At 41.8% G+C, this 26,862-nt stretch overlaps 1 protein-coding gene across 14 annotated transcripts; it reads left to right on the top strand.

Annotated features, from left to right (window-relative positions):
* The first annotated feature begins 1,869 nt into the window (after positions 1–1,869).
* Positions 1,870–26,862, top strand: cnbpb (CCHC-type zinc finger, nucleic acid binding protein b). 14 transcript variants are annotated; one of them, XR_013497477.1, is made up of 8 exons: positions 1,884–1,984; positions 2,073–2,119; positions 12,020–12,154; positions 14,127–14,189; positions 14,273–14,471; positions 16,340–16,400; positions 21,861–21,927; positions 24,855–25,849. XR_013497477.1 is itself a non-coding variant. In XM_078209689.1 (8 exons), the coding sequence occupies exons 4-8, from the start codon at positions 12,053–12,055 to the stop codon at positions 24,970–24,972; spliced, it is 549 nt and encodes a 182-aa protein (XP_078065815.1). In that variant the 5' UTR covers positions 1,884–1,984; positions 2,073–2,119; positions 3,236–3,310; positions 12,020–12,052; the 3' UTR covers positions 24,973–26,862. The 14 variants fall into 14 exon arrangements, 11 of the variants coding, with proteins under 11 accessions (XP_078065821.1, XP_078065817.1, XP_078065815.1 ...); XM_078209689.1 differs by lacking the exon at positions 16,340–16,400 and adding an exon at positions 3,236–3,310 and having other exon boundaries at positions 24,855–26,862; XR_013497478.1 differs by lacking the exon at positions 2,073–2,119 and adding an exon at positions 3,236–3,310 and having other exon boundaries at positions 1,893–1,984; positions 24,855–26,862.

Genomic DNA, 26,862 nt, shown 5'->3' with positions numbered 1-26,862 from the left:
CATTAAAGGTATATCAATGCCAATTATTGTTGGAATTCTTCCAAAGATCCAGACTATGAGCAATAGTTTAAGACTTGCAGTTTTATGAATAATTCAGGTCTTTCACACCAGTGTAGATAATGCAGTGCATTTAATGTCAGGAAACTGGATAGAGAATAATGCAGCATTTCATGTGACCCAGATAAACAGATCTACAGTTGTCTAAAACCAGCTTGTTTACATAGTGTTGGATAGCAACCACATAAATCTTATTTGCATTCTGAATTATGTTGTATTTTGTCAGTCTTAAAGTGAAGCAAATGACATATAGGAGTTCCTGCTGAGAGACTGACAACCACAAACTATATGGATAATGGAGTGTTCATTGTTTAACAAATGGAAAAGCCATCTGTAGGAGCAGTTTAGATTAATTGCTAATCTTTAAGACTACAGTAATGGAGGATTACAAACCCAACTAATGGCACAATGGTATATGTTACCGAAAGCCCACTCATGTATATGTATATAATTTTTTAAAATCTCCTGTGCATTCATTTCCCCAACCTCCTTCACTAATATATTCACGTGGAGTGGCACAGTGGTTAGCACAGCTGCCTCACAGCACCAGGGACCCGGGTTCAATGCCAGCCTTGGCTCACTGTCTGTGTGGAGTCTGGTGTGGAGGTGCCGGCGTTGGACTGGGGCAAATACAGTAAGAGTTTTAACAACACCAGGTTAAAGTCCAACAGGTTTATTTGGTAGCAAATGCCATTAGCTTTCGGAGCGCTGCTCCTTCTTCAGCAGCACTCCGAAAGCTAATGGCATTTGCTACCAAATAAACCTGTTGGGACTTTAACCTGGTGTCGGCGTGGGGTTTCCTCCGGGTGCTCCGGTTTCCTCCCACAGTCTGAAAGAAGTGCTGGTTAGATGCATTGGGCTATGCTAAATTCTGCATCAGTGTACCCGAACAGGAGTCAGAATATGACAGCTAGGGGGATTTTCACAGCAACTTCATTGCAGTGTTAACGTAAGCCTACTTGTGACTACTAAATAAACTTTAAAGCCCCCTTGAAAAACCTTAATCATCGAGCAAGAGAGGGAATCAGGAGAATTGTGGCTTTGGCGTGGGAGAATCTGGGCTCAGTTCCATGTGGATCCGTCACCCAGTCAGAAACTACAAGTCCCAAGCAGACAATAATGTGACTTAATTCAGCGATAAGCACAAAGTAAATTGTCCTCGTTACCCAATAATTTCCACCTGAGTCAATTTATATTTCTCGCTTAAAACTGACGGGACCAAATCAAAGAGACCCCAAACTACTCGTGAACAGCTGCCCCACAACGCACCTAGAAAATGGACTTGCCAGGCCGCAGCACTGCGCAAGCGCAGTGAGGGTGACAGCTCATTGAAATGAGTGGCTTTCGAGGTGGCCAAATGGAAGAAGGAGTCAGAATGGGCGGGTCTTGGGTTATGGGATGATTGGCATTTGAGATGGCCAATCGGAATGAAGATGCCGGCTGCGGCGGAGGGCGGGTCTTAGATACGGAATGAGTGACGTTCGAGCTGGCCAATCGAAAGGGGGGGCTGCGACCGCGACGGAGGGCGGGTCTTAGATACGGGATGAATGACGTTCGAGCTGGCCAATCGAAAGGGGGGGCTGCGGCTGCGACGGAGGGCGGGTCTTAGATACGGCTTGAGTGACGCTCGAGTCGACCAATCGAAAGCGGGGCTGCGGCCTGCGCCGGAGGGCGGGTCCTAGAAACGCGATGAGTGACATCCCAGCTGACCAATCGAAAGGAGGGGAAAACCGGGATTGGACGTATTTGATTGGCCTTCCTCCCCTCAGGTAGGTGCCGTGTGCAGAGGAGAGTCCCGCCCCCCTCCCCTCGTGTGCAAACCGCGTGACGCGTGCAGAGGGAAAGAGCCAGAAAAAAAAACCGAAAGTCAGCGCTCGGAGGCTGAGGAGTGAGAGGGAGAGAAAAAAAATAGCGCAGCGCCAAGACCGTGAGTATATATAAAAATAATACACCGAGTACGGGCCGAGAGAATTAACAGCCATACGGTGAAACATTTTTTTTTCTCTCCTCACCAGTATCCGGGCGCTCCCCCCGAGGGTTAAACTCGGGAAGAAGTGCTGAGGTAAACAAGTGAATTACTGACGGCGCATTGCGGCCTGTGGGTCAGGCTGCGGGCTCGAGCCCCCCCCCCCCCCCCCCCCCGAGAATCGGGTTCCTATCACCTTTCCACAGCCGCCTCCAAGCATCGACTATCATCAAACCTGGAGGGGGGTTAATATCTCTCTTTTTCCCCCCCCCATCTCCTTCCGAGGCCGCTTCACACCAGACAGCGGTGGTGTTCCCGGGGCGTGCGTGTACGCGTGGTTGCGGCTAGGCCCAAGTGCGTGGTCCGTGTGAAGCCAACAACCCCCCCCCCCGGCCCCTCGATCTGCCTCACTGGACTTTCTTCCATTTTGCCAACCCCCCCCCCGTTTGAAGAAAGGGAGCGAGGCTACTTGCTTGTTGCCTTGCCGTCACCGCCCTTTGGCGCCACCGCCACGCTTGTCGGGCCCGGTTCCTCTCTCTCATCCACCCCCCTCCCGGGCCCATGTGCCAAGACCATGGCCTGGCCGAGGGAGAGAGAGAGAAGGAACAACGAAACCCGCCTTTCTCGTACACAATCAAGGGGGAAAATGATCCTCGAAGCAGTGTTAAACAGCAACCGCCTTCGCCCCTCCAAGCGTGCTGACTGGCGGGAAATGGGATTAAAATATTCCGCATTGGGTGTGTGGGGAGGGGGATGTCTCCTACTGCTCCATCTCTCTCTGTCTGTGACCCGAATCAACCCTGTTTTAGGATGATTTCTCTGCCAAAGAGAAGCACTATTTTCTAATCTACTTTGGTAAACTGAAATTCTGCCTGATTTCAAATGATGTGCCCATTTCCACCTCGCCCCCAAAGCTCACTTTAGTTTTATACCTAATGAATGTTTTACAATTAGTATGGAATGAAGGGCTGCTGCGGTGGAGCGAATACAGGGTAAGTATGACTCCACAAATAATGTGCAGGATTTTATTTGGGAACTTTTTAGGTAAAAAGTTCCAAATATTGGACCATGTGGGTTTTATGCCAATTAGTATTGGGTATCTTGTTTTAATCTGGTCTCAGGATGACTAGGCTGCTCCTAGAAAATGTTAATACACATTTTGGGATCGCATTTGCTCTGTATTAGTTTGACTAATTACTTGTTTCAATGCAGGGACAGTGACGGAGACCATTTTGGCCTACCATAGAATCCCTACTGTGCAGCAGGAGGCCATTCAGCCCAACAAATGTGCGTCAACTCTCAAAGAGCATAGGGTGGGGGCCTGCCCCTACACCTGCAACACCATCCCACATTTGCCATGATGAATCCACCTCACCTACACATCTTTGGACATTTTAAGGGGGCAATTTAGCATAGCCAATTCACATAGTTTGGACTGTGGGAGGAAACCAGAGCACACTGGGAGAATATGCCAGTGCTTAACTGTGCTAGCTGCCAAGCTGAATTTTCCTACTCTAATATTCACTAGTTCTAACTTCTTTCTTGTGACACTGAGACCATTTCACTAACCATAGTTGGACGGTAGCATAGTGGTAATGTTACTGGTACAGTATCAATAGACTATTAAGACATGAGTTCCGATCTCATCTCGAACTGGAGGAAGTTAAATTCTGCCGTTCTTACCTGGACTATGTGTTTCCAGGCCCATAAAATGTGATATTTAACTGAAATGGCCTGGTAAATCAGTCATCTTAGGAACATTTGGGGATGGGCAGCAACGTTCGTATCCCAAGAATTAATACAATGGTAGGTGTAACTTTATTTGACCTTGAAGACTTTTGGACACCTTAATTAGACCCCTTTTCTCACCCCTGTGAATTGCAAAAGCCTTCCTTTTCTGAAGCCATATTCATAAACTTCCAATAAATGTCTAGCACTTTGATTGCTTTCTTAATTGAGGTGCACCAACTACATGTATTCTAAGTGTGGTCTAATAAATATAGACTATCACATCCTTACTTTTATAGTTCCCTTTATGAAATACAGAACTGTTGCCTCTTTTAGAACCATTGCTACTTGCTGGTATATCTCTTTAAACAAATGTTAGGCACTCATGGATTACTGTCTTTTTACTTGGTCTTTCTATTTAAGAGACTTTAAGTGTTGCTTCCAAAATTTACTACCTTCCATTTCCTTGCGTTAAACTGGAACTCTCACTTTGGTTTAACTGAACTTAGACGACATTTGAAATAACAGCAATTTGCATTTATATAGTGCCTTTAGCGTAGCAAAATATTCCAAGGCCTTTTATAGGAGCATTATCTGACAAAAAATTGACAGTGAGCCACGTAAAGAGATATTAGGACAGGTGTTGTTCAGCACTTTAAATGAGAATCTTGAGGGCAGGAAGGTTCAGCGAAGGAATTCTAGAGCTTGAGGCTTAGACAGCTGAAGTCATGGCTGCCAATAGTGGGGTGAAGGAAATCTGGCATGCACAGGAGGCTGCAGTTTGTTATAAAGATTGCTGTATTTAAAACTTTGGCTGCATATTTATATGCATTTCCATGGCCAAAGTTTGAGCTGCGTCATTTGGTTTTCTATTTAAATTTGATTAAAAATCATTAACGTTGATGTATACTCTTAACTGAAGACTTGTCTAATGAGGGAGTGAAAGGTTTCCAGAAACAAGTCTTGCTGTTACACCAGCATTAAAAAAGATCCCATTTCTTAACCACCTAATGTTCAGAAAATAAATGTGGCCATGCAGTCTAATTCCAGAGGAGGAAGAAGAAGGTACAATCAGTTTGGTTTTGTTTCAGCTGTGTATGGCAGATGGACAGTATATTCAGGAAGGTAGATGCATTTAGGAGGTGTTTAAACATTTGCCACTTTTGTGTATCCCACTTTTCCTAAATCAACATTCAATTTGGCCACCCTCAAATTTAACTTCAAAATACTTAAATGTATACACCTTGAGCAAATTGCTTATTAAATGCTCAACCAGTACTGTTAAGTTTCCATTTTATAGCAAGTTTCTTGTTCTGAGTCTTTTGGTGAGTCATTCTGTTACTTTACTTTTTGGCTTGTAAAGGTCACATTTTGATTTCTTGATCTAATGCCCATACCTCTCCAATTTAATAGCATTAAAGAAACAATACCATTAAGATACAAATGCGAAAAATATATATATATGTACAGGAATTGTTGAGATGGGCATTTGTAAAACTGCATGCAATTTGTACAAAAGGATAAACTTAAAAATCTGTGGCTTTGTAATATCCTTTCATCTAGTGTTTAGTTTAATTGAGCTAAGGCACATAAAACTGTTCATTCAAGCATTTTATGATATCCAAAGCTAGCCTAAGATGTCTAGTTAAGGCATTTTGCACTTGACTTAACTTGTGTTGTATGTGGGTGGGTGTATGCACTCTTGATGTATTTCCATAATCTTGTGCAAGTTAATAGACATGGTGTGAAACATTGATGGAGACCACCACCTCTAACACTCTAATTTTCTCTACCTTGGGCAGATGATACTAAGTACAATTGTAGCTAGGGGTGCCAGGTCTCCAGGAATTAAATATTAATCTCTGGACTCTGAAAAACTTAAAAACAGATATTAAAGAAATTAACGCACAGTTTTAAAACCCCTTTTTGTTTTAGCTATGCAAGCATGAGGGGGGAGGGAATGACTGATTAATTGGCTCAGGTGGTTGGGTCCTGAAGTTGTGCAAGAAGATTTCCAGGAATATTTCAAACCAAAATGGGCATCCAAAGTTGCAACACCCTTGCTGCTGTGGATGGAATTAGCTAACACTAAACACTGAAATGTATATTATTTAGTTCTGTTTGCAACATGACTGATTGCTATTGCAGCAAAAAGAGTTGAGAAGCTTGCAGAATAGAAGCCAGATGAATCTAATTGTCAGCTTGAGTATATTGTTGAAATATACTTAATGCAGTACCTCGGAAATAAGTCAAATGAAAATTAATAAACTGCACTTCTCAACATATCATGCTTGGATTTCTAGATACATTTTCAAAATGACACAACAATGGGGCAAAATTCCAGATCAATTTGGTTGGATTCTTGGGAGTGTGCTAGAGGGATTGGCTTCATTGGTCTGTCTTATCTTTAATTTATGTGCTGCACTATTTTTGAAATCTCAGCTACAACTTAAAATGGATGATATCAGACAATGGATTTACTGCATCAGTATTTAGTGTACTGTTACATTGATTTTTTTTTTCCTTCAGTTATTCTGTCATTTGTGTTTCATAAGTGGCAATCTGACTCAGAAGCAGAGTTCATTCTTGAGTATACATATCATTTTGAGATAAATGCTACATTGCAACCATTTTGGATCTTGTATTCTTGAATTTAAATTAACTGGCCTTTAAAGCTAGTAATAAACCCATGAAACAACTGTTTTATATAATTACTTCAAAATTGAATGCTGTTGTGGTGGAGCGGAAAGGGTGAAAATATGTAAAAGGAATATGCCCAAAGTGCAAGTGCAGATGGGGAATGGAGAGCAGCATTTAAATACTTTAAAACTATAGTTTTAAACAGCTATGATTTTGGTGCTGCAGTGACTTAAAGCCATTTTAATTTTGTGGTATTTATTGCTACTTGTACATCGCTACCAGTTCTGAGAACTTAGTAGTTCCAAGGAAATAGGATTTATTTTTGTTGCTTTGGTTACAGAAGGATTAATGTCTCAAGATAGCATTCTGGGAGGAAAACTTGGAATGATAGCACAGTGGTTAGCACTGCTGCTTCACAGCTCCAGGGTCCCAGGTTCGATTCCTGGCTCGGGTCACTGTCTGTGTGGAGTTTGCACATTCTCCTCGTGTCTGCGTGGGTTTCCTCCGGGTGCTCCGGTTTCCTCCCACAGTCCAAAAATGTGCGGGTTAGGTTGATTGGCCAGGTTAAAAATTGCCCCTTAGAGTCCTGGGATGCGTAGGTTAGAGGGATTAGTGGGTAAATATGTGGGGATAGGGGAATAGGGCCTGGGTGGGATTGTGGTCGGTGCAGACTCGATGGGCCGAATGGCCTCCTTCTGCTCTGTAGGGTTTCTATGATTTCTATGATTGCTGTTATAAAAGCCATCACCCATATTTTGGAATATGTATATGGGTCCAAGTCAGGGTGGTGAGCTACTTGAAACTGACCCTATAGGTGATCATGTGCCCCATGCTTCTGCCCTACGTAATTCTTCTAGATAGAGGTTGCAGGTTTGGAAAAAGCTTTCAAAGGATGGCAAGTGTGTAATTGCAGTAAATCTTGCAGATGGTACACTGTACGTGGTGAATTGGGTGCTGATCTAGTGAGCTGCTTTGGCCTGGATGGTATTAAACTCAGGCATGTGTGAAGTATTCCATCACACAACTAGTGACTGAGCATCAAGGGAAGATAGCATGGACTGCTTCAGAGTCTGAAATGTTGCAAGTAATGACCAATGATCAGTCGATGGAGGAAAGGTCATTGAAGCAGTTAAAGGTGACTGGATCAACCTGAGGAGCTCCTACAGTGGTATCCTGAGGGAGAGATGATTGGCCTTCAGCAACCACAACCATCTTCCTTTGTAATAGGTGTAACCAAGATTTTGCTTGATTCCCATTAACTTTAATTTTGATAGGATTCCTTTATGCAACACAATTATAGTCAATATGCCCATGCTTGGACCAAAGCTATTATGAGGTCTGGAGCAGAGTGCTGCTGGCGGAACCGAACTGAGCATTGTTGAAGCAGATTATTCATTAGCAAGTGATGCTTGATAATACGATCAACCACACCTTCCATCACTAAGTAGGCTGAGGCAGGAATTGACTGGGATTTATCCTGATTTGAGGACTGGGCAGTTTTCCACATGAGTATATATAGTTTTGCAGCTGTACTGAAACAACTTGGTTAGAGGTGCAGCTAGTTCTGGAGCACATCCTGTCATTGCCCTTGCCCTCCACTGTGGTCGGCAGTTTCTTTTGGTCAGAATAAATTGAATTAGCTGAAAACAGGCAGTGCTGATGCTGGGGACCCCAGGAGGAGACTGAAATGGATCATCAATCAACTTGATGGTTGCAAATGATTCAGCTTTGTCTTTTGCATCTGCATGCTAAACTTGCATAATTGAGAATGGAGGTGTTTGTGGAGCTTTCTCGTGTAGGTCATGACTGACAGACAAATAAATGGCTGATGTAATAGAACTTCAAGGTCTTTGATTTGATCTATTGAGAGATATCATGCCTGTATCTGTAACGTCTAGTCTTGGAATATCATAGTGGAAGCATTTGTTTTGTGTGCTGGAAGCCCCATTACATAAGAACATAAGAAATAGGAGCAGGAGTAGGCCATCTGGCCCTTCGAGCCTGCCCCGCCATTCAACAAGATCATGGCTGATCTGAAGCGAATCAGTTCCACTTACCCGCCTGCTCCCCATATCCCCTAATTCCCTTATCGATCAGAAAACTATCTACCCGTGATTTAAACATATTCAATGAGGAAGCCTCCACCACTTCAATGGGCAGAGAATTACAGGTTAAGTTGGGTTTGCTGCACACGTTGTGGGATGAATTACACCAGATGGCCCATACCACAGGAAACAAGGATGGCTACTGGACAGCAAGGGCTATCCATTGATAACATAGCTAATTGTGCAGTCATAAAACTGAGTGTAGAACATAGAATAGAGTATGTGCTAAAACAGCATTTTTGCTTGGATCACTGCTTGGTGGTGCAGGACACGTGAAAATTCATGGCAGTCATGTTGTATAACTGTGCTACTGCAAAAGTACAGTCCATCAGCTATACAGCAAGAGAAATGAGGCAACCTACAGTCCCTTTTCTGCTTGGGTTGTGTATGATAACTAACCAACAAACCCATTCACCAAACTTCGCTCTGACCACCAGTATCCACAAAGTCACATAAACAAAACCCTCCAAAATAAGTCTTTCATACCAGATTTAAAAATGAAATGCTATTTTCCAGGCAGTCAATTAATTAATCACCTAGTGCATCCCCTTAGTGTCTGATTCCAGTTGTCTGCCTGTGATAGCACTGTTATGTATTGCTATCCCAGTGGCTGCAGCGTGGCTGGCAGAAAGCTGCTGACTTCTAGTGGAGGAGACTGCAGATATCTTTGGGGTGGCTGGCTGAGAACAGCAAAAGTACTGGCATCGGTGGGATGAGAGGTCTTATGCTGTCTTTGAGAGGACAGCCACTCACTCACCCAGCATGACATCTCAGCCATTTTATAATTTGTTGGGGAACAAGTGGTTAGATTGTAACTTCTAGTGTAACACTCAAACCTTCCATACATCATTGCATAAGTGAAGTCTGTGACAAGATGGCCATCAATTCCATAATGGGCTCTAAGAGTCATGTAAATTGGTGTTTTAATCTTTCATGCTCTTTTGTAGTTGACTATGGACCACCTAATCGTCCAATATCAGCTTTCTTCAAGTTGCCCATCAAAGACATTGTCCTCCAGCGAGCTGGCATCTGCATTGTTCTTGCCCCCCTGGCTACAATCCTCCATATGAAATACCAACTTGTGTGTGATGTCAGTATCTGAACTAATGTGTAAAATCATGATTTGTGGTGCATCTTCATGACTGTTCCTTGACTGTAAGTGAAAGGAAAACAGCAAGTTTTGACACAATATGCCCATGCTTGGACCAAAGCTATTGAGGTCTGGAACAGAGTGCTGCTGGCAGAACCCAACTGAGCATTGTTGAAGCAGATTATTCATTAGCAAGTGCTGCTTGATAATACTAACAGAGGCACAACAGAGTTGCATGCATGCCTACATCTGCAGTTTGTCAATTGTCTGGAAAATGAGGATGGGTATCTTCAATGGTTTCAGCCCTGCATATATGGCCTCAGCAGTGGATGTCCCAATATTGTCCTGTGCTGTCTTCCATGGGGGTTAGGACATGCAAACACCTACCTTTGTTTGCTACCTTGTCCTACAAGAGAAGTTTGGTCACAGTTGAATAGCTGGCAATGTGAAAAGCCTCAAATTTGGTTGAGGCTTGCAGGGTTAGATGAGGCCTGGTAGCATTTGGTAATAGTGTGGCTGTGGTGATTGAGACTGCTGGTACAGTTGGTAGGATATGGTAACTGAAGATGCATACATTGACCATAACCACTTATGGTTGTTTCAATTCTTGTGGTACTGCATCCAGTTTTCTGCAGCAGTCAATCAATTTGGCACAGGAATTAACCCTGTAAGCCTTCTCTGAACTCCTCCAATGTAAGTATATTCCTCAAGGAGATGAAAACTATGTACCTCTAGGTGTGATATCACCAGTGCCCGATAGTTGTAGTAAGGCTTTCCTACTTTTATACTCCACCCCTCTTCCAAATTGCTTGTTGTACCTGCATACGCGGCACGGTAGCGCAGTGGTTAGCACTGCTGCTTCACAGCTCCAGGGTCCTGGGTTCGATTCCCGGCTCGGGTCACTGTCTGTGTGGAGTTTGCACATTCTCCTCGTGTCTGCGTGGGTTTCCTCCGGGTGCTCCAGTTTCCTCCCACAGTCCAAAGATGTGTGGGTTAGGTTGATTGGCCAGGTTAAAAATTGCCCCTTAGAATCCTAAGATGCGTAGGTTAGAGGGATTAGTGGGTAAAATATGTGGGGGTAGGGCCTGGGTGGGATTGTGGTCGGTGCAGACTCGATGGGCCAAATGGCCTCCTTCTGCACTGTAGGGTTTCTATGATTCTATGATATTAACTTGTGGTTCATGCACGAAAACATCCAGATGCAATATTCTGTTTTTCTGTTTGCACCCAATGCTCCTTCTGCCAATTTTTTGCCCACTTAACCTATCTATATCACTTTGTAGACAGTCTTCCTCACATTTGCTTGCTTTCCTGCTGATCTTTTTACCATTCAATTTGGCTACAATGCAATCTGTCCCTTCATCCAAGATGAGTAGTTAAGGCCCCAACACTGATCTCTGGTAAACTGGTGCGGTGGATGCCAATCTGAAAATGGCCCATTTATACCTGACTCTGTTAGTCAGTCCTGTACCCATGAACGCTTACCTTTTGGGACATCAATCAACTGCCTTTTGGGAATCCAAATACATCTGCTGGTATCCCTTTATCCACTCAGCTTTTTGTGTCCACAAACGTTTCTAATTTGTCAAACTATTTTCCTTTTTCTAAATATCCTGCTTCTACTTAATGATGGATTACAGCATTTCTCCATGTTCTCTGCTTTCTATCTCCTTCCTTGAATAGAGATGTACATTTGTGCCCTTGCAACCAACTTGAGTTTTTCAAAATCGTCACATTCCACTGTCACCAGGTTCTAGGCTACAGATCCTAGCATGCCCTTGTATCTACATTAATTGGGTAACTAGCAAGATTGGCACTGCACCTGCCAATTTATTAGTTATCATGTTCTCCTATATGTAAGAAAAATGGAAAAAGATTCCATGACATTAGGTGTGATCTTGCATAGATAAATCATTTTGTTTGACTCCATACCATCAATAGAACAACTGATGGTAAAGAACACCTACCAACATATTAGCTGTATCTAGTCTGTGTCCACTGGTGCTGACCAAGCTCTGCACTCCTAAGGAAGGGAGGAGATCAAAGTATTGGTGACCTGTCTGTGTCTCTTTTACTCGTGTTCAACATGCAAGTCAAGGAGCAGATAAGTCCAAGTTGTTTATGCATTATTTAAGTGGCTGGCTCGGGCATTACTGTTGCTTTTCCAGATAATCTGATAGGAACTTTTCTTTAAAAACTACAAATTGTAAAGTTGCATCTTCGGGCAATATCATATCTCTAAAGATTACATTAGAGGTTGTATTTTTAAAATGTTGACATTGAACAAATCAAAATATCTAGTCATGAATGCAAACATGTACTGTACTCCGCTTCCAAGTAGAAATATATTTGCTTAACTTGCATTTTGAAGCATGAGTGTGACTAGTTTTAGTGGAATAATGGCAGTCTGTGTACCAATATTTTTTCCTTTAGACTGAATATACTTCACCATGAGCCAGGAGTGTTATGCATGTGGGCATACTGGGCATTGGGCACGTGACTGCCCAAGTGCAGGTGGGCGCAGTCGCATGCGAGGTCGTGGCAGAGGAAGTTTCACTGCTGCAAGAGGTAATATAAGAATTTGCTTTTTAAACTTGGCATAGAAACTTGGGGCAAAAGTATTAACCATGCTAAAACATAAGATCAAAAGTGTTCTAGGGCGTCCCGAGTTCCTCACAGCTTGTACATAAGTTTAAGTTTTGTTTGGAATCCCAAATTAGCTGGTCTTTAATCACTTAACTTAAATATAACCCTAGTATTGTTAGTGTAACTGAATAATCATTCCCATTTTTAATTGTGGAAAAGGTTGAGTCTGAAATAACAGTAACCGCCTTATTTCAGACAAATTATTTGATATTGAATTTGGTTAAATTATAGTTAACTCCAAGTTTTCCTTTGTCAAATAATTCGGTGAACATAATTGAGGATTCTGAATTGAGTGAAAAGTCCTAGTGCATGTTAACAAGACAAATCCGTGCCTATCTTTTCTGAAACTACATGGTCAAATCCCTCCCATCTACGGTGACCACCATTTTCCACAGACATCCGCCTGAGGGACTCATCACTCTTGATTTTAGTTATCCATCTCGGGATAGACAGGGAATCACCTGTAATGCCCCATTACCTGTTGCTGCACAGTTCTCTCTGACATCTCCCTTGGATCTAACCTGGACCTGCTCCTATTTCTCACCTACATGCTGCTAGTTGGTGACATCCATTGTCATGACTTGGCTTCTGCAAGTAGACATAACTTCCATGAGTACACTGAAAACACCTAGTTCTAACTCCACATAACCTCTTTCCATTGTCGCTAAAGTATTAACACTGCTTATCTGACATCCAGTGTGGGGCGCAGCAATTCATTCCAATTTAATATTGGGAAGACTGAAGCCATTGCCTTCTGTCTCTATTAAAGACTCTGCTCCCTAGTCACTGACCACATCCCTGCTGGTAGCTGTTTGAGACTGAACGTCTGTTCAGACTTGATGTCATATTTGTCATACATGAGCTCTGAGATTCAACCATGGAGTTCCAGGAAAGATGGGCATGGCTTTGTGTTGGTGTACTTGCAATCAAGTAGTGGTCATGGAACTGACAAACCTGCCCTTTCATTCTATCAATGTTACTGTTTTGTGGGGTATGATCCATGTCTGTTTTTAATGGCATTCTAAATTCATAATTACTGCTGAACAGTCTCAATGGCCTAAAAAAAAAAAAATTTGTGGAATGTAAAATTTCTCCATCGTGCAATTTGCATATTTATAATTTGTTTGATATTTCAGCTTTTACTGTAATCTCTTGTATGCTTCACAAATTTTAACTAAGGTGAAAGTTCAGTACATTTTACTTGCTGATTTGTTTGAACACTTAAATGCCATTGACATTGTTGTATGTCTGGAAATCCCTTGACTTAGTGCCAGATTCAAACTGATATCAAGAAAGGAGAAATCCATACCATCTAGCTTTTGCGGGCAGCTTTCTTCTAGGTCAGTGGCAAGTGACATTGTTTCACCACTAGCCATGGAATGGCCAGTATTTTCTTCCTTGGATTCTGCTGTCACTATCCTATTTCAGAAAATAAACTGCTTTTGGCCCAAGCCCTGCAAGAATAAAAAATCTGAGGATGTAGAACAGTAAAGTTACAGCACAGGAGGCCATTTGGCCCATCTTGTCCATGCCATGTTGGATGATTCTTTGCCCAACTAGAGATGCATAACATGGGTGGGCTTTGTCAAATTCTTTGGAAATTTGTCATCCCTCTTCAGTGGAAAAGCCATCAAAAATTGAAATTGTATCCTGGCTCTGTTTTATGAAGGCAGCAGTAATCTCAAGTGGAGTTTGACCATGCTAGATTTAACTAAATTAAAAAGAAATGTTTCTTCAAGGCAAAGAATGTTAAGGTTGCAAGTGGAAAGCATTTTCACTGTGTACATCAAAGTTAAATATACCCAAGTTGGGTAAACCTCTGAACATGCTCTATTATGCATTGTTTTCATTACTTGCTGATGAACTCCATTTTAAATCTATATTCCATTTCCAGATATCTGCTATCGCTGTGGTGAATCGGGCCACCTTGCAAAGGATTGTGAGCTCCAGGAAGATGGTAAATATGCAAACACTTTTATTGGTGATGGGCCAAAATAACTTGTTGCAAACACAAATAATTGTTATGCTGTCACATTTCAGCCTGCTACAACTGTGGCAAGGGTGGCCACATTGCCAAAGATTGCAAGGAGCCAAAGAAGGAGAGGGAGCAGTGCTGCTACAATTGTGGCAGACCCGGACATCTGGCTCGTGACTGTGATCATGCTGATGAGCAGAAATGTTATTCATGTGGAGAATTTGGGCATATTCAGAAGGACTGCACCAAAGTCAAGTGCTATAGGTATGAAGCAGATGACCAATTTTTGTGAATTTTATTCCAGGCTGGTCGTGTAGATTAATTTGCTGAGTAATATTGTGAATGTTTGCTGAAATAATAATCGAACGTATTGGACATTCACATTTTTGAATACTTTATGCAACTGTGCATTTGCTGTCTTTGTGGTGGGCTATATAAACATCACTGCTGTGTAGATAAAAATAGTGAAGCATTCCTGCGAATGCAGAGTATAAAAACTCATGTTATCAATTGCATGTCTTTTTCCTCAATGGGAATGTTAGGAAAGCGTTTGGACTTGTGCACCGTTCAGTTATGTTGGGCAGTAATATTTTTGTGACATGGGAAGTACAGGAATTTTTACTTTGTTTTCTCCACACCCCTACCCAAGTCAATATTGACACTATTAGGCTCAAGTTTCACGAGTGCCTTCCTGTGTTTTGCCCACGTGGCCATTCCATTTACATGAGCCCCTCAACAGTGTGGTTATTCCAAAAATGAAGGCATTGCAGCTGAGTTCAGTATCTACATGAGTACACACAAGAGGCTGTTACTGGGTGTAATTGGAATGAATGACTAATGTCCTCTCCCACCCCACCTGTCCCTCTTCTTTGGATTGCTGAAACTAGAGTACATAATTGTGGACTGAGATGAGATTTTGTTTTGTCTTTGAATCCCCTACCCGTTAGGGCTTTAGATGCTCTGTCACTGGATATATTGAAGGCTGCAATACATAAATTTTCATGCATTTGTGATTATGGGTGTGGGCAGGCAGTAGAGTGCAGATGCAGCCTTAATTCTATAGCCCCTCAAGTGTGCTCTGCAATTCAGTATGTCCTAATCCTCAATAATTTTCTTGATGCCATTGCTTAAATGCTATCCTGACTGGGGTCAGGTCTGAAATCTTCCAGTCCATATGGCTCAGCCACTCTTTTGCCAAGCTAACTGAGCGTGACACAAGCCCTTCAAGCACTTGGTGGAATGCTAGGTGAATGTGTAAACATAAGGCGGGGGGGGGGGTCAGTAGAACTTGCCCGACAAACATAAAGCTGTAGCATCAAATCTGTGTAAAGGAAGCATTAGCTGGTCACTGTTCATTTCAATTGGAAAGGGGCTGAACCAACTTGTTGGTACATCTGACAAGCCAAAGGAAATTAAAATACTAAAATTCTACTACACTTGCATATCTCTATCTTTGAGGTACTGTATGCAATGCCTGTATATTACAAGGCTACTGGTTATACATTACTAAAATGAATAACAAATCTGATCTCCAATTTGATCGTGTGGTAAAAGATGAGATTTGAAGGATAAATAACAATTGGATAGCATGTCAGCCACATACAAATTGCTTTCTTGTATCAGGCCTGAAAAATGGTGATCATCTTTCTTTCAGTACTTGTCATGAATTTGCCTCGGGTTGGCTAAAACAAAAATTAGGTGTTCAATGTATCTAATCAAAATGTCTTGTCTGTATATGTTTTGTCCACAAAGCATAAACCTGTTAATTTTTGTCTTGCTGTTTATTTTTCCTATTAGAAATTACTGTATCAGCATTTAGAATGGAAACTGCTTAAATAAACTTATCAAATGAATTACACTTTCATGCCAGTAGTGCTGTTAACACCTTTAGTTTTGACTTGCAGCTCCTTAGCTTTTACTAGACAAATGCCCATACTTCCATGCTTCTCAAATTGCTATTTTGCTTTAAAATATAAATCAGTGTTTTAAAAAGGCCTGAATGTAAGATTTTAAAATTGGGACTGAATTGCATTAATTAAGGTTTAAAATTGTTTAACAATGTTTAAACTGGGTTAGGTTCTGTGCATCAAAATACTTGAGAAATTTAATCTGGGATTTAAATTTGTTTACAGTTACTGTACACACATTGGAATTTAATGACACTGATTAGAAATCTCTTGGATCCTGACACAGGTAACATCAGACATAATCGTTAATAGATCAAAAGAATTTGGGAGGACATTGTAACATGAAAATGTGGGACTCGCTGCTAAATTTTAAATGGAGGCTTTATGCACAAGGGACAATGGAATATAGGAGGCAGGGTGAAAGGAAGGGTTTTTGTGGAATGTCAACAGAAGTAATCTAGTTGAAACATAGAAACATAAAAGATAGGAGCAGAAGGAGGTCATTTGGCCCTTTCAGTCTGCTCTGCCATTCATCACAATCATGGCTGATCATCCAACTCAATAGCCTAATCCTGCTTTCTCCCCATAACTTTTGATCCCATTCGCCCCCAAGTGCTATATCTAGCTGCCTCTTGAATACATTCAATGTTTTGGCATCAACTGCTTCCTGTGGCAATTAATTCAACAGGCTCACCACTCTGGGTGAAGAAATGTCTCCTCATCTCAGTCCTAAATGGTCTACCCTGAATCCTCAAGACTGTGACACCTGGTTCTGGACACACTCCACCATCGGCAGCATCTGCCCTGTCTAGTCCTGTTAGAATTTTATAAGTCTCTGAGATCCCCCTCATTTGTCTGAACTCTAGCGAAAACAATCCTAATCTAGTCAATCTCTCCTTGTACATCAGTCCCGCCATCCCCACAATCAGCCTTGTAAACCTTCGCTGCATTCCCTTGAGAGCAAGAACATAATTCCTCAAAAGGAGACCAAAACCACATGCCTATTCTAGGTGTGGCCTCACCAAGGCCCTGTATAGTTGCAATAACACATCCCTGCTCCTGTACTCAACCTCTTGCCATGAAGGCCAACATGCCATTTGCTGTCATTACCTCCTGCTGCACCTATGTGTTTACCTTCAGTGACTGGTGCACAAGAACACCTAGGTCACGCTGCACACTCCTCTCCCAATTTACAGCCATTCAGGTAGTCATCTGCCGCCTTGTTTTTGCTTCCAAAGTGAATATCCTCTCATTTATCTGAATTGTACTGAATCTGCCATTGATTTGCTCACTCACCCAACCTGTCCAGATCATGCTGAAGGAACCCTGCATCCTTGTCACAGTTCATCCTCCCACCCAACTTGGTATCGTCTGCAAATTGAGATGTTAGTTTGTTCCCTCATCCAAATCATTAATATCGTGTGAATAGCTGGGGTCCCAGCACCAATTCCTGTGGGACCCCACTAATTACTGCCTGCCAATTTGAAAAGGACCCATTAATTTCTTCTTTGTTTCCCCTCTGCCAACCAGTTTTCTATTCGTCTCAATAAACTTCCCCCAATCCCATCCCATGCGCTTCAATCTTGCACGATAATCTCTCATGCACGACTTCGTCAAATGTTTTCTGAAAGTCCAAATATACCACATTGACTGGCTCCCCCATGTCAACTTTACTAGTTAAATCTTCAAAGAATTCTAATAGATTTGTCGAGCATAATTTCCCCTTCGTAAATCCATGCTGACTCCGTCTGATCCTGCCACTGCTTTCTAAATGGTCTGCTATAAAGTCCTTGATAATGGATTTGAGAATTTCCCCACTACTGATGTTAGGCTTACTGGTCTATAATTCCCTGTTTTCTCTCTCCCTCCCTTTTTTAATATTGGAGTGACATTTGCTACCCTCCAATCTGCAGGGACTGTTCCAGGGTCTGTTGAATCCTGGAAGATGAGCACCAATGCATCCACTATTTCTAGAGCCACTTCCTTAACTACTTGGGTGAAGATTATCAGGCCCTGGGGATTTATCAGCCTTCAATCCCATCAATATTCCCAGCACCATTTCTCTACTAATATTGATCTCCCTCAGTTCTTCCCCCTCTAAATTTTGCATTCTCCGACATTTCTGGTATCTGATTTGTGTCCTCTTTTGTGAAGACAACCAAAGTATGTATTCAGTTGCTCAGTCATTTTTGTCCCCTATTATACATTCCACCGTTTCTGTTGGGGACCTATATTTGGCTTTACCCTCCCTCAACGTATGTATAGAAACTGTCAGTTTTCATGTTCCCTGCAAACTTACTTTCGTACTGTATTTTCCCTCCAACTTTCCCGTTGGTCCTTCTTTGAGTTCTAAACTGCTCCCAATCCTCAGACCTATTATTTTTCTTGGCCAATCTATATGCTTCTCCCTTGGATTGGATACTATCTTCCTTTTGTAAGCCATAGATTGGCCCTCTTACCCATTTTGCTTTTGTGCCAGACAGGAATAAACAGTTGCTGCAATTCCCCCATGCGTTTCTTGAATGTTTGCCATTGCCTGTCCACTGTCATCCCTTTAAGTAACTCCCCAATCTTTCAAGGCCAACTCATGCCTCATATCATCTTAGTTTCCTTTATTAAAATTCAGCACCATAGTCTTCGAATCAATTACTTCACACTCCATCTTGATTTTTTAAAAAAAAATTCTATCATGGTATGGCCACTCATCCCTGGGGGGTCTCGCACAGTTAGTTTGGCAATGATTCCCATCTCATTACACAGTACCCAGTCTTAAGATGGCCTGCTCTCTAATTGGTTCCTCCACATATTGGTTGGGAAAACCATCCTGGAAACAATCAGGAATTCCTCCTCTAAGGCTTTGTGGCTAATTTGATTTGCCCAATCTATGTGCAGATTAAAATCACCCATGATCACTGATGTTCCCTTATCACTGGCCTCTTTAATTTTGTGTTTAATGCCATTCCCAACATCTCCACTGCAGTTTGGGGGTCTGTATATGGCACCCACTAATGTTTTTTGCCCCTTGGTATTTCTCAACTCTACCCGTACAGACTCCATTGTCAGAGCTAATGTCCTTTCTCACTAATTTTCTTTTTAATCAGCAATGCCACTCCACCTTTTTATGCCTGTCCTTCCTAAATACTGAATACCCTGGGACATTCAGTTCCCATCCCTGGTCACCCTGCAGCCATGTCTCTGTAATCCCAATTATATTGTACCTGTTTACATCTATCTGCATGGTTAGTTCATCCACTTTTTTGCAAATGCTTTGTGCATTATGGCACAGAGCCTTTAAGCTTGTCTTTTTAACAGTTTGTCTCGCTCCCAATATTTTTCTTTAGCCCTGTTTGAATTTTGTCCTTGGTTTCTCTGCCTATTACCTATTCCCTTGTCTACCCCTTGTTTTTGCCCTTGCTCTCTCCTCTGACAAGGTAGGTTCCCATCCCCCGGCATATTAATTTAAATCCTCCCCAACCGCTCTAGCAAATCCCCCTGGGACATCAGTTCCAATCCTGTCCAGATGTAACCCATCCAATTTGTACAGGCCTCCCCTGACACCATCTCTTCAGCCACGTATTCATCCGATATATTGTCATTTCTACTCTGACTAGCACATGGTGCCAGTAGTAATCCTGAGATCACTCCCTTTGAAGTCCACTTAATTTTCTTAGCTCTCTGCATTCTTTTAGGACCTCATCCCTTTTACCTATGACATTTGTACTGATGCGTACCACGACCACTGTTCACCGCCCCCCCCCCCCCCCCCTCCCTCCGAATATCCTGTACCTACTCTGAGACATCCTTGACTGTAGCACCAGGAAGGCAACGTACCATCCTGGAGTCTCGTTTGCAACCACAAATGCCTGTCTATTCCCCTTACAATTGAGTCCCCTACACACTTTTTATCCCTCCCCTCTGCAGCAGAGCTAACCATGGTGCAATAAGTTTGGCTGCTGCTGCTTCCCCTGAGGTCATTCCCCTCACAGTAAGAAGTCTCACAACAGGTTAAAATCCAACAGGTTTATTTGGTAACAAAAGCCACTAAACCTTTTGGACTTTAACCTGGTATTGAGAGACTTCTTGCTGTGTTTACCCAGGTCTAACACCGGCATCTCCACGTCATTCCCCTCAACAGTATTCAAAACAGTATATCTGTTTTGCAGGGGAATGGCCACAGATTCCTGCACTACCTGCCTATCTCTCTTGCTCTGTCTGGTGGTCACCCATTCCCTTCCTGCCTGTGGGAGCCTGAGCCTGCGGTGTGACCATCTCTCTCTGCTATCCATGATACTCCCTGCCTTGTGGATGTTCTACAGAGTCCCCAACTGCCATTCGAGCTTCCAGGATGGTACGTTGCCGGAGATGTTTCCTGCACACATGCTGACCTGGGGGACTGGAATGTCCCCAACCTGCCACATGGAGCAAGAGGAGCAAACCACTACTTGGAACTCTCCTGTCATGTCTTACCCTTTTTTAATTAAACTTTTGAAAGATGTTTTTCAGATTATATCCAATTATTCAGGGCTCATCTTTCCTGTGCCTCATTACTACCGAATATAACCTTTACAAACTGTAAACCACAAATGACCTCTGAGACTAGTGATAAAATTAAATACTTACCTGACCTTTCTATTACCAATCAGCTCTTTCCCTTGTGTCCTCTACTACTGAGCAGGGCAAGATAACACCTTGCTTTTACCACCACACGGTGCCCCTTTTTTTTGGATAGAGGGAGGGAAACACTATTTCGGTTCTGTGTTGCAAGTTCCACTTAATTTCTTGTGCCCTACCCAAGTATCATGCTGCACTGCTCTTCTTGAGCATGTATCAAACCAACCATGTCATTTTCTGGAATAAAACAAACCACCTTTTGAGTTCCATCAGTGGATCTGTCTATTTTGGGATGGTGACTGAGGTTCATCTACAGGAGGAATCGTAGCCAATAAGCTATAATACCTGTTCCATTGCACTGTGGATATGTATAAATTCTCTTTTGTTCGTGGACTGTATTGTTCAGGCCAACATTTGTTGCCTATGACTGATTGCCTTTGAGAAGGTGGTGAGCTGCCTCCTTTAACTACTGCAGTCCATGTGTTGTGTGGACAGCCTTGTGCTGTTTTGAGAAGAGATCCAGGATTTTGACACAAGTGAAAGAATAATGATAATTCCAAGTCAGGATGGTGCATGACTTGGAGAGCAATTTGCAGGTGGTGTTTCCATGCATCTGCTGTCCTTGTCCTTCCACTGGTTTGACAAGTGTCATCGAAGGAACCTTGGTGAGTTGCTGCAGTGCATGATGTTTTCACTGCTGCCATTGTGTCAGTGGTGGTGGTCAATGGTAATCCCAGGATGTTGACTCCGTCACCTCCACTGAGGGTTCAGCATGGGGACATGGTTAAAATTTCTCCTTTGAGTTGGTTGTTGCCTGACACTTGTGTGGCACAAATGTTACTTGCAACTTCAGTCCAGATCAGAAAGATTGTCCAAACTTTGCTGCATGTGGATACTGATTGCTACAGCCAAGAAAGAAAGCTGTTAAAATTGTGCCTGTTACCAGCCCTTTGAAACAACCTTCTCTTTCGCCCATAGCCTTTCTCTGCTCCTCTCCAGCCTTGACATCCTCCTTTAAAGTGTAGTGCTCAGAATTAACCACAATATTCCAACTGGTGCCTAACCAATGTTTTATTAAAGTTATAATGCTCTGTTTCTATTTGTAAAGCTGATATGCTACTTGCCTTTTTAATAGCCTTCTCAACTTCTCCTGCCATCTTCAAAGGTTTGTGTATGTACAACACCACCCCCAACCCTCCCAGGTATCTGTTTCTGCACTTTGTTTAATGCTGCTTGGTTTATATTGTCTCCCTTGTAAGAATGTCTGGATATTTAAAGAGTTAACTAAGTAGGTCTGGGGAGTTAATAATGGCAAATGAGCAGGTGGCAGATGAATTGGATTGGTCATTATAGAGGGTACAAATAACATCCCTAAAATAGCTGTAAATCGGCAATTGGGAGGGAGGAACTCGCATTATCACCAGGGAAGTAGAATTTAGCAAATTGTTGGAACTATAGGTTGACAAGTTCCTGGATCCTGGTAGATTTCATCTAGGACCCAAAGTGGCTATTATGATGTGGGAGGAAGTGATGTATTGGTATTGTCACTGGACTAGTAATCCAGAGACACAGGACACAATCTCAGGACCCAGCCAGCGGCACCCACATCCACAATGAGTTTTTCAAAATCCACTAGATTCGGGCTGGTTGCATTATATTGGAGAATAGCTAATGTGGCTTCATTGAAAAAGGGTGGGAGACAAAGCAGGAAACTAGGCCATTTACCGTAACATCTGTCATTAGCTATTATAATAATTAGATGTTATAACAGGACACTTGGGAAAAATTCAGGCTAACCAGGCAGTCAGTGATTTTGTGAAGGGAAACGTTTAACTAATTTGAAATTCTTTGAAGAACTAACACATGCTGTAGATGAAGGGAACTGGTGGGTGTACTGTACTTTTGATTTATCAAATGCCTTTTCTGAAGATCAAAGATTATTCATAAGATGGGGTCATTTGGCCCATCGAGCCTGCATTGACCATCCCACCCAGGCCCTATCCCCATAACCCCATGTATTTACCCTGCTAATCCCCCTGTTGGCCAATTTAACATAGCCAAACAACCTAACCTGGACATCTTTGACTTGATTGAAACTTGGATCCTGAGGGGTCTATGGTTGATGTGGAAAATCTATTTTCCAGGGTTGATGTGGAAAGCCTGTTTCCTCTGTGGAAACAATCTAAAACTCAGGATCACTTTCAAATTAAGGGGTCTTTCATTTAGGACTGAGATGAACAATTTTTGAAGATTTTATGGCTTTGGAATTCTCTTCCGAAGATGATTGAGGCAGAGTACCTGAATATCCTAAAAGGCAGAGGTAGATTCTTGATGAGCAAGGGGGTCAAAGGTTGTTCATGGTAGGCAAGAATGTGAAGTTGAGGTTAAAATCAACTGTCAGCCATGATTGTATTGAATAATTGAGCAAACTCGAGGGGTCAAGTGTCTTATTTGTATGTTTGTATTTAAATAGTCACTTGATTATTGCTGACAAAGCAGGCATGGTGTTGAAACTTATTGTCTAGAAATAATTGGAATAAGACACTGCCAAATTTCAAAACCGATAACATTTTCAACTGCATGAAAAAGGGTGCTGACTTATTGGCAAGTCAAAGTTTCCTTGCGCATTCTCCATGGTAACACAACCATTGTTTAATTCAAAAAAGGCACATGGCTGGACATGTTCCTTTTGCCTGCAGCAGACAAATCCCTGCATATGAATAAGTCTAGCTTCTAGTAAGCAGAGGAACCACATTCTAATCGTAAATTGGTTCTTTGCTTTTATTCATTCGTGGGACCTGGGTGTTGCTGGCTGGCCGGCATTTATTGCCCGAGGGCAGTTTAGAATCATCCACATTGCTGTGATTGTGGAGTTGCATGTAGGCCAGACCAGGTAAGGACAGCAGATTTCCTTTCCTGAGGACATCAGTAAACCAAGTGAGTTTTTCGGACAATCGGCAATGGTTTCATGGTCATCAGTAGATTTCAGATTTTTATTGAATTCAAATTCCACCATCTGCTGTGGCAGGATTCAAACCTGGGTCCCCAGAATATTAGCTGATGCCCAATTGGGGAATCACATCTAATGTTAGCTAATTAAGATTGTCAGTTGGGCTGGCAATACTTAGGAGCTACAAATGTTTAGAAGCAAGAACCAGTCCTCTGCAGGCAAAGGGTTCATGTATTTTGTTTGGATGGCACAATGGGGGGGCGGGAGCAATAATTCCCAGGTGCATTCTGCATGAAAGCACATTGGAAAATCTATTCTTGATTGACCAATTTTTCTCATGCTGTATAAATTTGCTGCTCTTTGAAATTTGGCATTCTTCTATCATGATGAGTACAAGATTAAAGCTTTGACAGCATAGGCTTTTTTTGCAAAAAAAAATGACTGTTACTGATTCTACTAGACTTTTAAGTTAATGGTTTTGACATTCAATTAGAATGTTATCCTGTGTAGAGCATATTAGAGAGATTCTGGATTGATTAACGAAAAAGCAATCAGGTGTGCTAACAATTTCTGGCGGCTCAAGCAGCTGTTAACATCTTGTTGAAAGTGCAATTTGAGTTCTTCAGGCTACTGTAAGTGGTAAAGTTGACTGAAATTTGAGCTGTGATAACAGTACATGCTGGTAATGGATCTGAAAGGGCTGCTTTAGACTTCTACCCTAGGTTGAAAAACATCCACCTTTTGAAACGTGTATGTAGCCGGGAGTATTTTCTGCAATTATAATTAACATGAATAATATAGAAAACTCGGGCATTACCTTCAGATCACCAGCTACACTGAGTGGGAGATGAGTTGAAACTTACTGAAAGGGCTACCTCCAGGCTGTAACTTTAGGCAATCACCTGAGTAAGAGTTGCAGCTCTGAACTCCAAAACTAGAACTGATACTTAAGTTGCATTTTAATACCTGAAGCTAAATATTTTTTTCCCTAATGCACTGGCCATCACAGGTAGTTAAATTGCATTGATACCATGTCCATTAAAATCATAAGCACTGTGGAAGGACCGGGCTTGATGCTTTTTCTCTGGACTTTTGTGTATTCTGGTAATGAATTTAAACACTTTTAGCTTGGTATGCATATTGGAACTTCAGTGTCAAATTATCTTGTTTAAATTACAGGTGTGGTGAAACTGGTCATGTTGCCATTAATTGCAGCAAGGCAAGTGAAGTGAACTGCTACCGCTGTGGTGAAGCTGGACATCTTGCACGGGAATGCACGATCGAGGCTACGGCTTAAATCTTACTTTGTCGCCCCTCCTTTTTCTGATTGATGGTTGTATTATTTCCTCTGAATCCTCTTCACTGGCCAACGATTGGCAGATAGAGGCTAGTCCCAGGCCAAGTGAGCTTTACTCGAAAATGTAAAAGGAGGAAAGGGGTGGAAATTGACTTTCTGCATTTAACTACAAATGTTTATGTTTAGTTTGGTAGAGGTGTTATGTATAATGCTTTGTAAAAGAACCCCCTTTCCATGCCACTGGTGTATAGGGATTAATGAGTGGTAAGCGATGAGCCCGATCAGTTACCCTTTGGGTTCTGGAAGTGATTCTGTGGGAGGAAACCAAACCTGGAAGTGTCTGTGAAAACTTCCGCATGTGATTTCTTGAAATGTTGGCTTTGAATTGTTTGATCTTGGGAACAGTTCATCACATAAACCAACATCTGTATCGGGGCCCTACGTACAGTAAACAGCAAAGTGGGAGTAAACAACGAGAAACAAAGAGCAAACCTGTCCACAGCTAAAAAGTACAGGTTTTTTTTTTAAAAAGCATCATAGGAGTAACCAACTTACAGTAGCTGAAACCAGAGCCGGTGTCAGAGATACAGATGTTCAAGCAGAGGTTTGAATAAATTTTTGAATGTAGTTTAGCAGCTATTATACCCATTATGAAATACCACAACAAACACACAGCAAACAGGATTGGAACTACACAGCAGTTGAATGTGTTTTCACAGAAATCAAGATGTTATTTTTGTATAATACAATTAGACTACTGTAAAGAATCATTTGCTTGAAATCAGTTTTTTAAGACAGAAGGTAAAAGCAACTGAAGTCTTAGAACTATAGAAATGTAATTTTAAACTATCAATAAAGCTGGAGGAGGAAGGGGAAAGCTTGTCTGAGTGATCTTTGGTTGTTGGAGAATATTTGGTGTATATTCAGCGTACAACTTGCATAGCTGTTTTGCATTTCATTTTGAGGAAAAGAGGACAAACCTAGTCTGTAATACTTTCGCAAGAGCAGAAACTGCAGTCCAGGTAAGTCAAAAGCATATTGTGCTCATTAAAATGAGAATTGGGTGACTGGCATTAGACAGAAGCACTGCTAGGTTTAGATTAATTTTAGCTGCTTCACTTCATAAGGAATTACACGTAGATTGAATTGTTTCCTTGATAAGTGTGGGTGTTTATTGCACTCTGAAGGAATTGGCAGATGCTCTTTTTTGTGGGGGTAGTGGCAGGGAGAAAGGAGGAGGTATTATACCTAAGGAAAATTGGGGAAATTGCTTTTCAGAATGAGTTTTTCTGTCCTAGGAACAAGACTACAGTAATGTGGTTAAACGAGGTGATACAAATTATACCATGTAAATCTAAAATCCAGAAATTGTGCAGTTTTTTAAGGAAATGGAAAACCGTTTTCTTCGCATGTAAAGAAGGGAACCAATAGCTTCATAATTTAGCCTGGAGGTCTCAACCGTATCATTTAATACTAATTCAATCAATTCTCCAAACTAATTGGGGGGGGGAAATCATGACGTTCTACATGTGTAATTGCTGCTTTAATCCCAACAGCTGGGAGAGATTGTAGATTTCATGCCTAAAATTGGACAGATCGAGGAAAGCATTGTGATAATTTACCAGATCATTAAAAAACTGCTTGCAGATTCAAAAGTGGAGTAGCAAAAAATAAATAGACATTTAAATCAAAATAATCCAAAGTGTCAAATTTCTTTCCATGAAAGTGGTGGGACAGACCCAATATTGAAAGATCCTTGAAAGCCGTATATAATGAGACCCAGATATTCTGATTATTTGAACTTTAAGCTGTGTGCATTACAAAAGCTATTGATAAAATGAGCAAAATATTGAATTATCAAATAAAGAATCAATGACAAATGTAACACAA

Source organism: Mustelus asterias, chromosome 3 (genome assembly GCF_964213995.1).
Source record: "Mustelus asterias chromosome 3, sMusAst1.hap1.1, whole genome shotgun sequence".
In the NCBI taxonomy this organism is placed as follows: Eukaryota; Metazoa; Chordata; class Chondrichthyes; order Carcharhiniformes; family Triakidae; genus Mustelus; species Mustelus asterias.
This window is presented reverse-complemented; position numbering and strand designations above follow the sequence as displayed.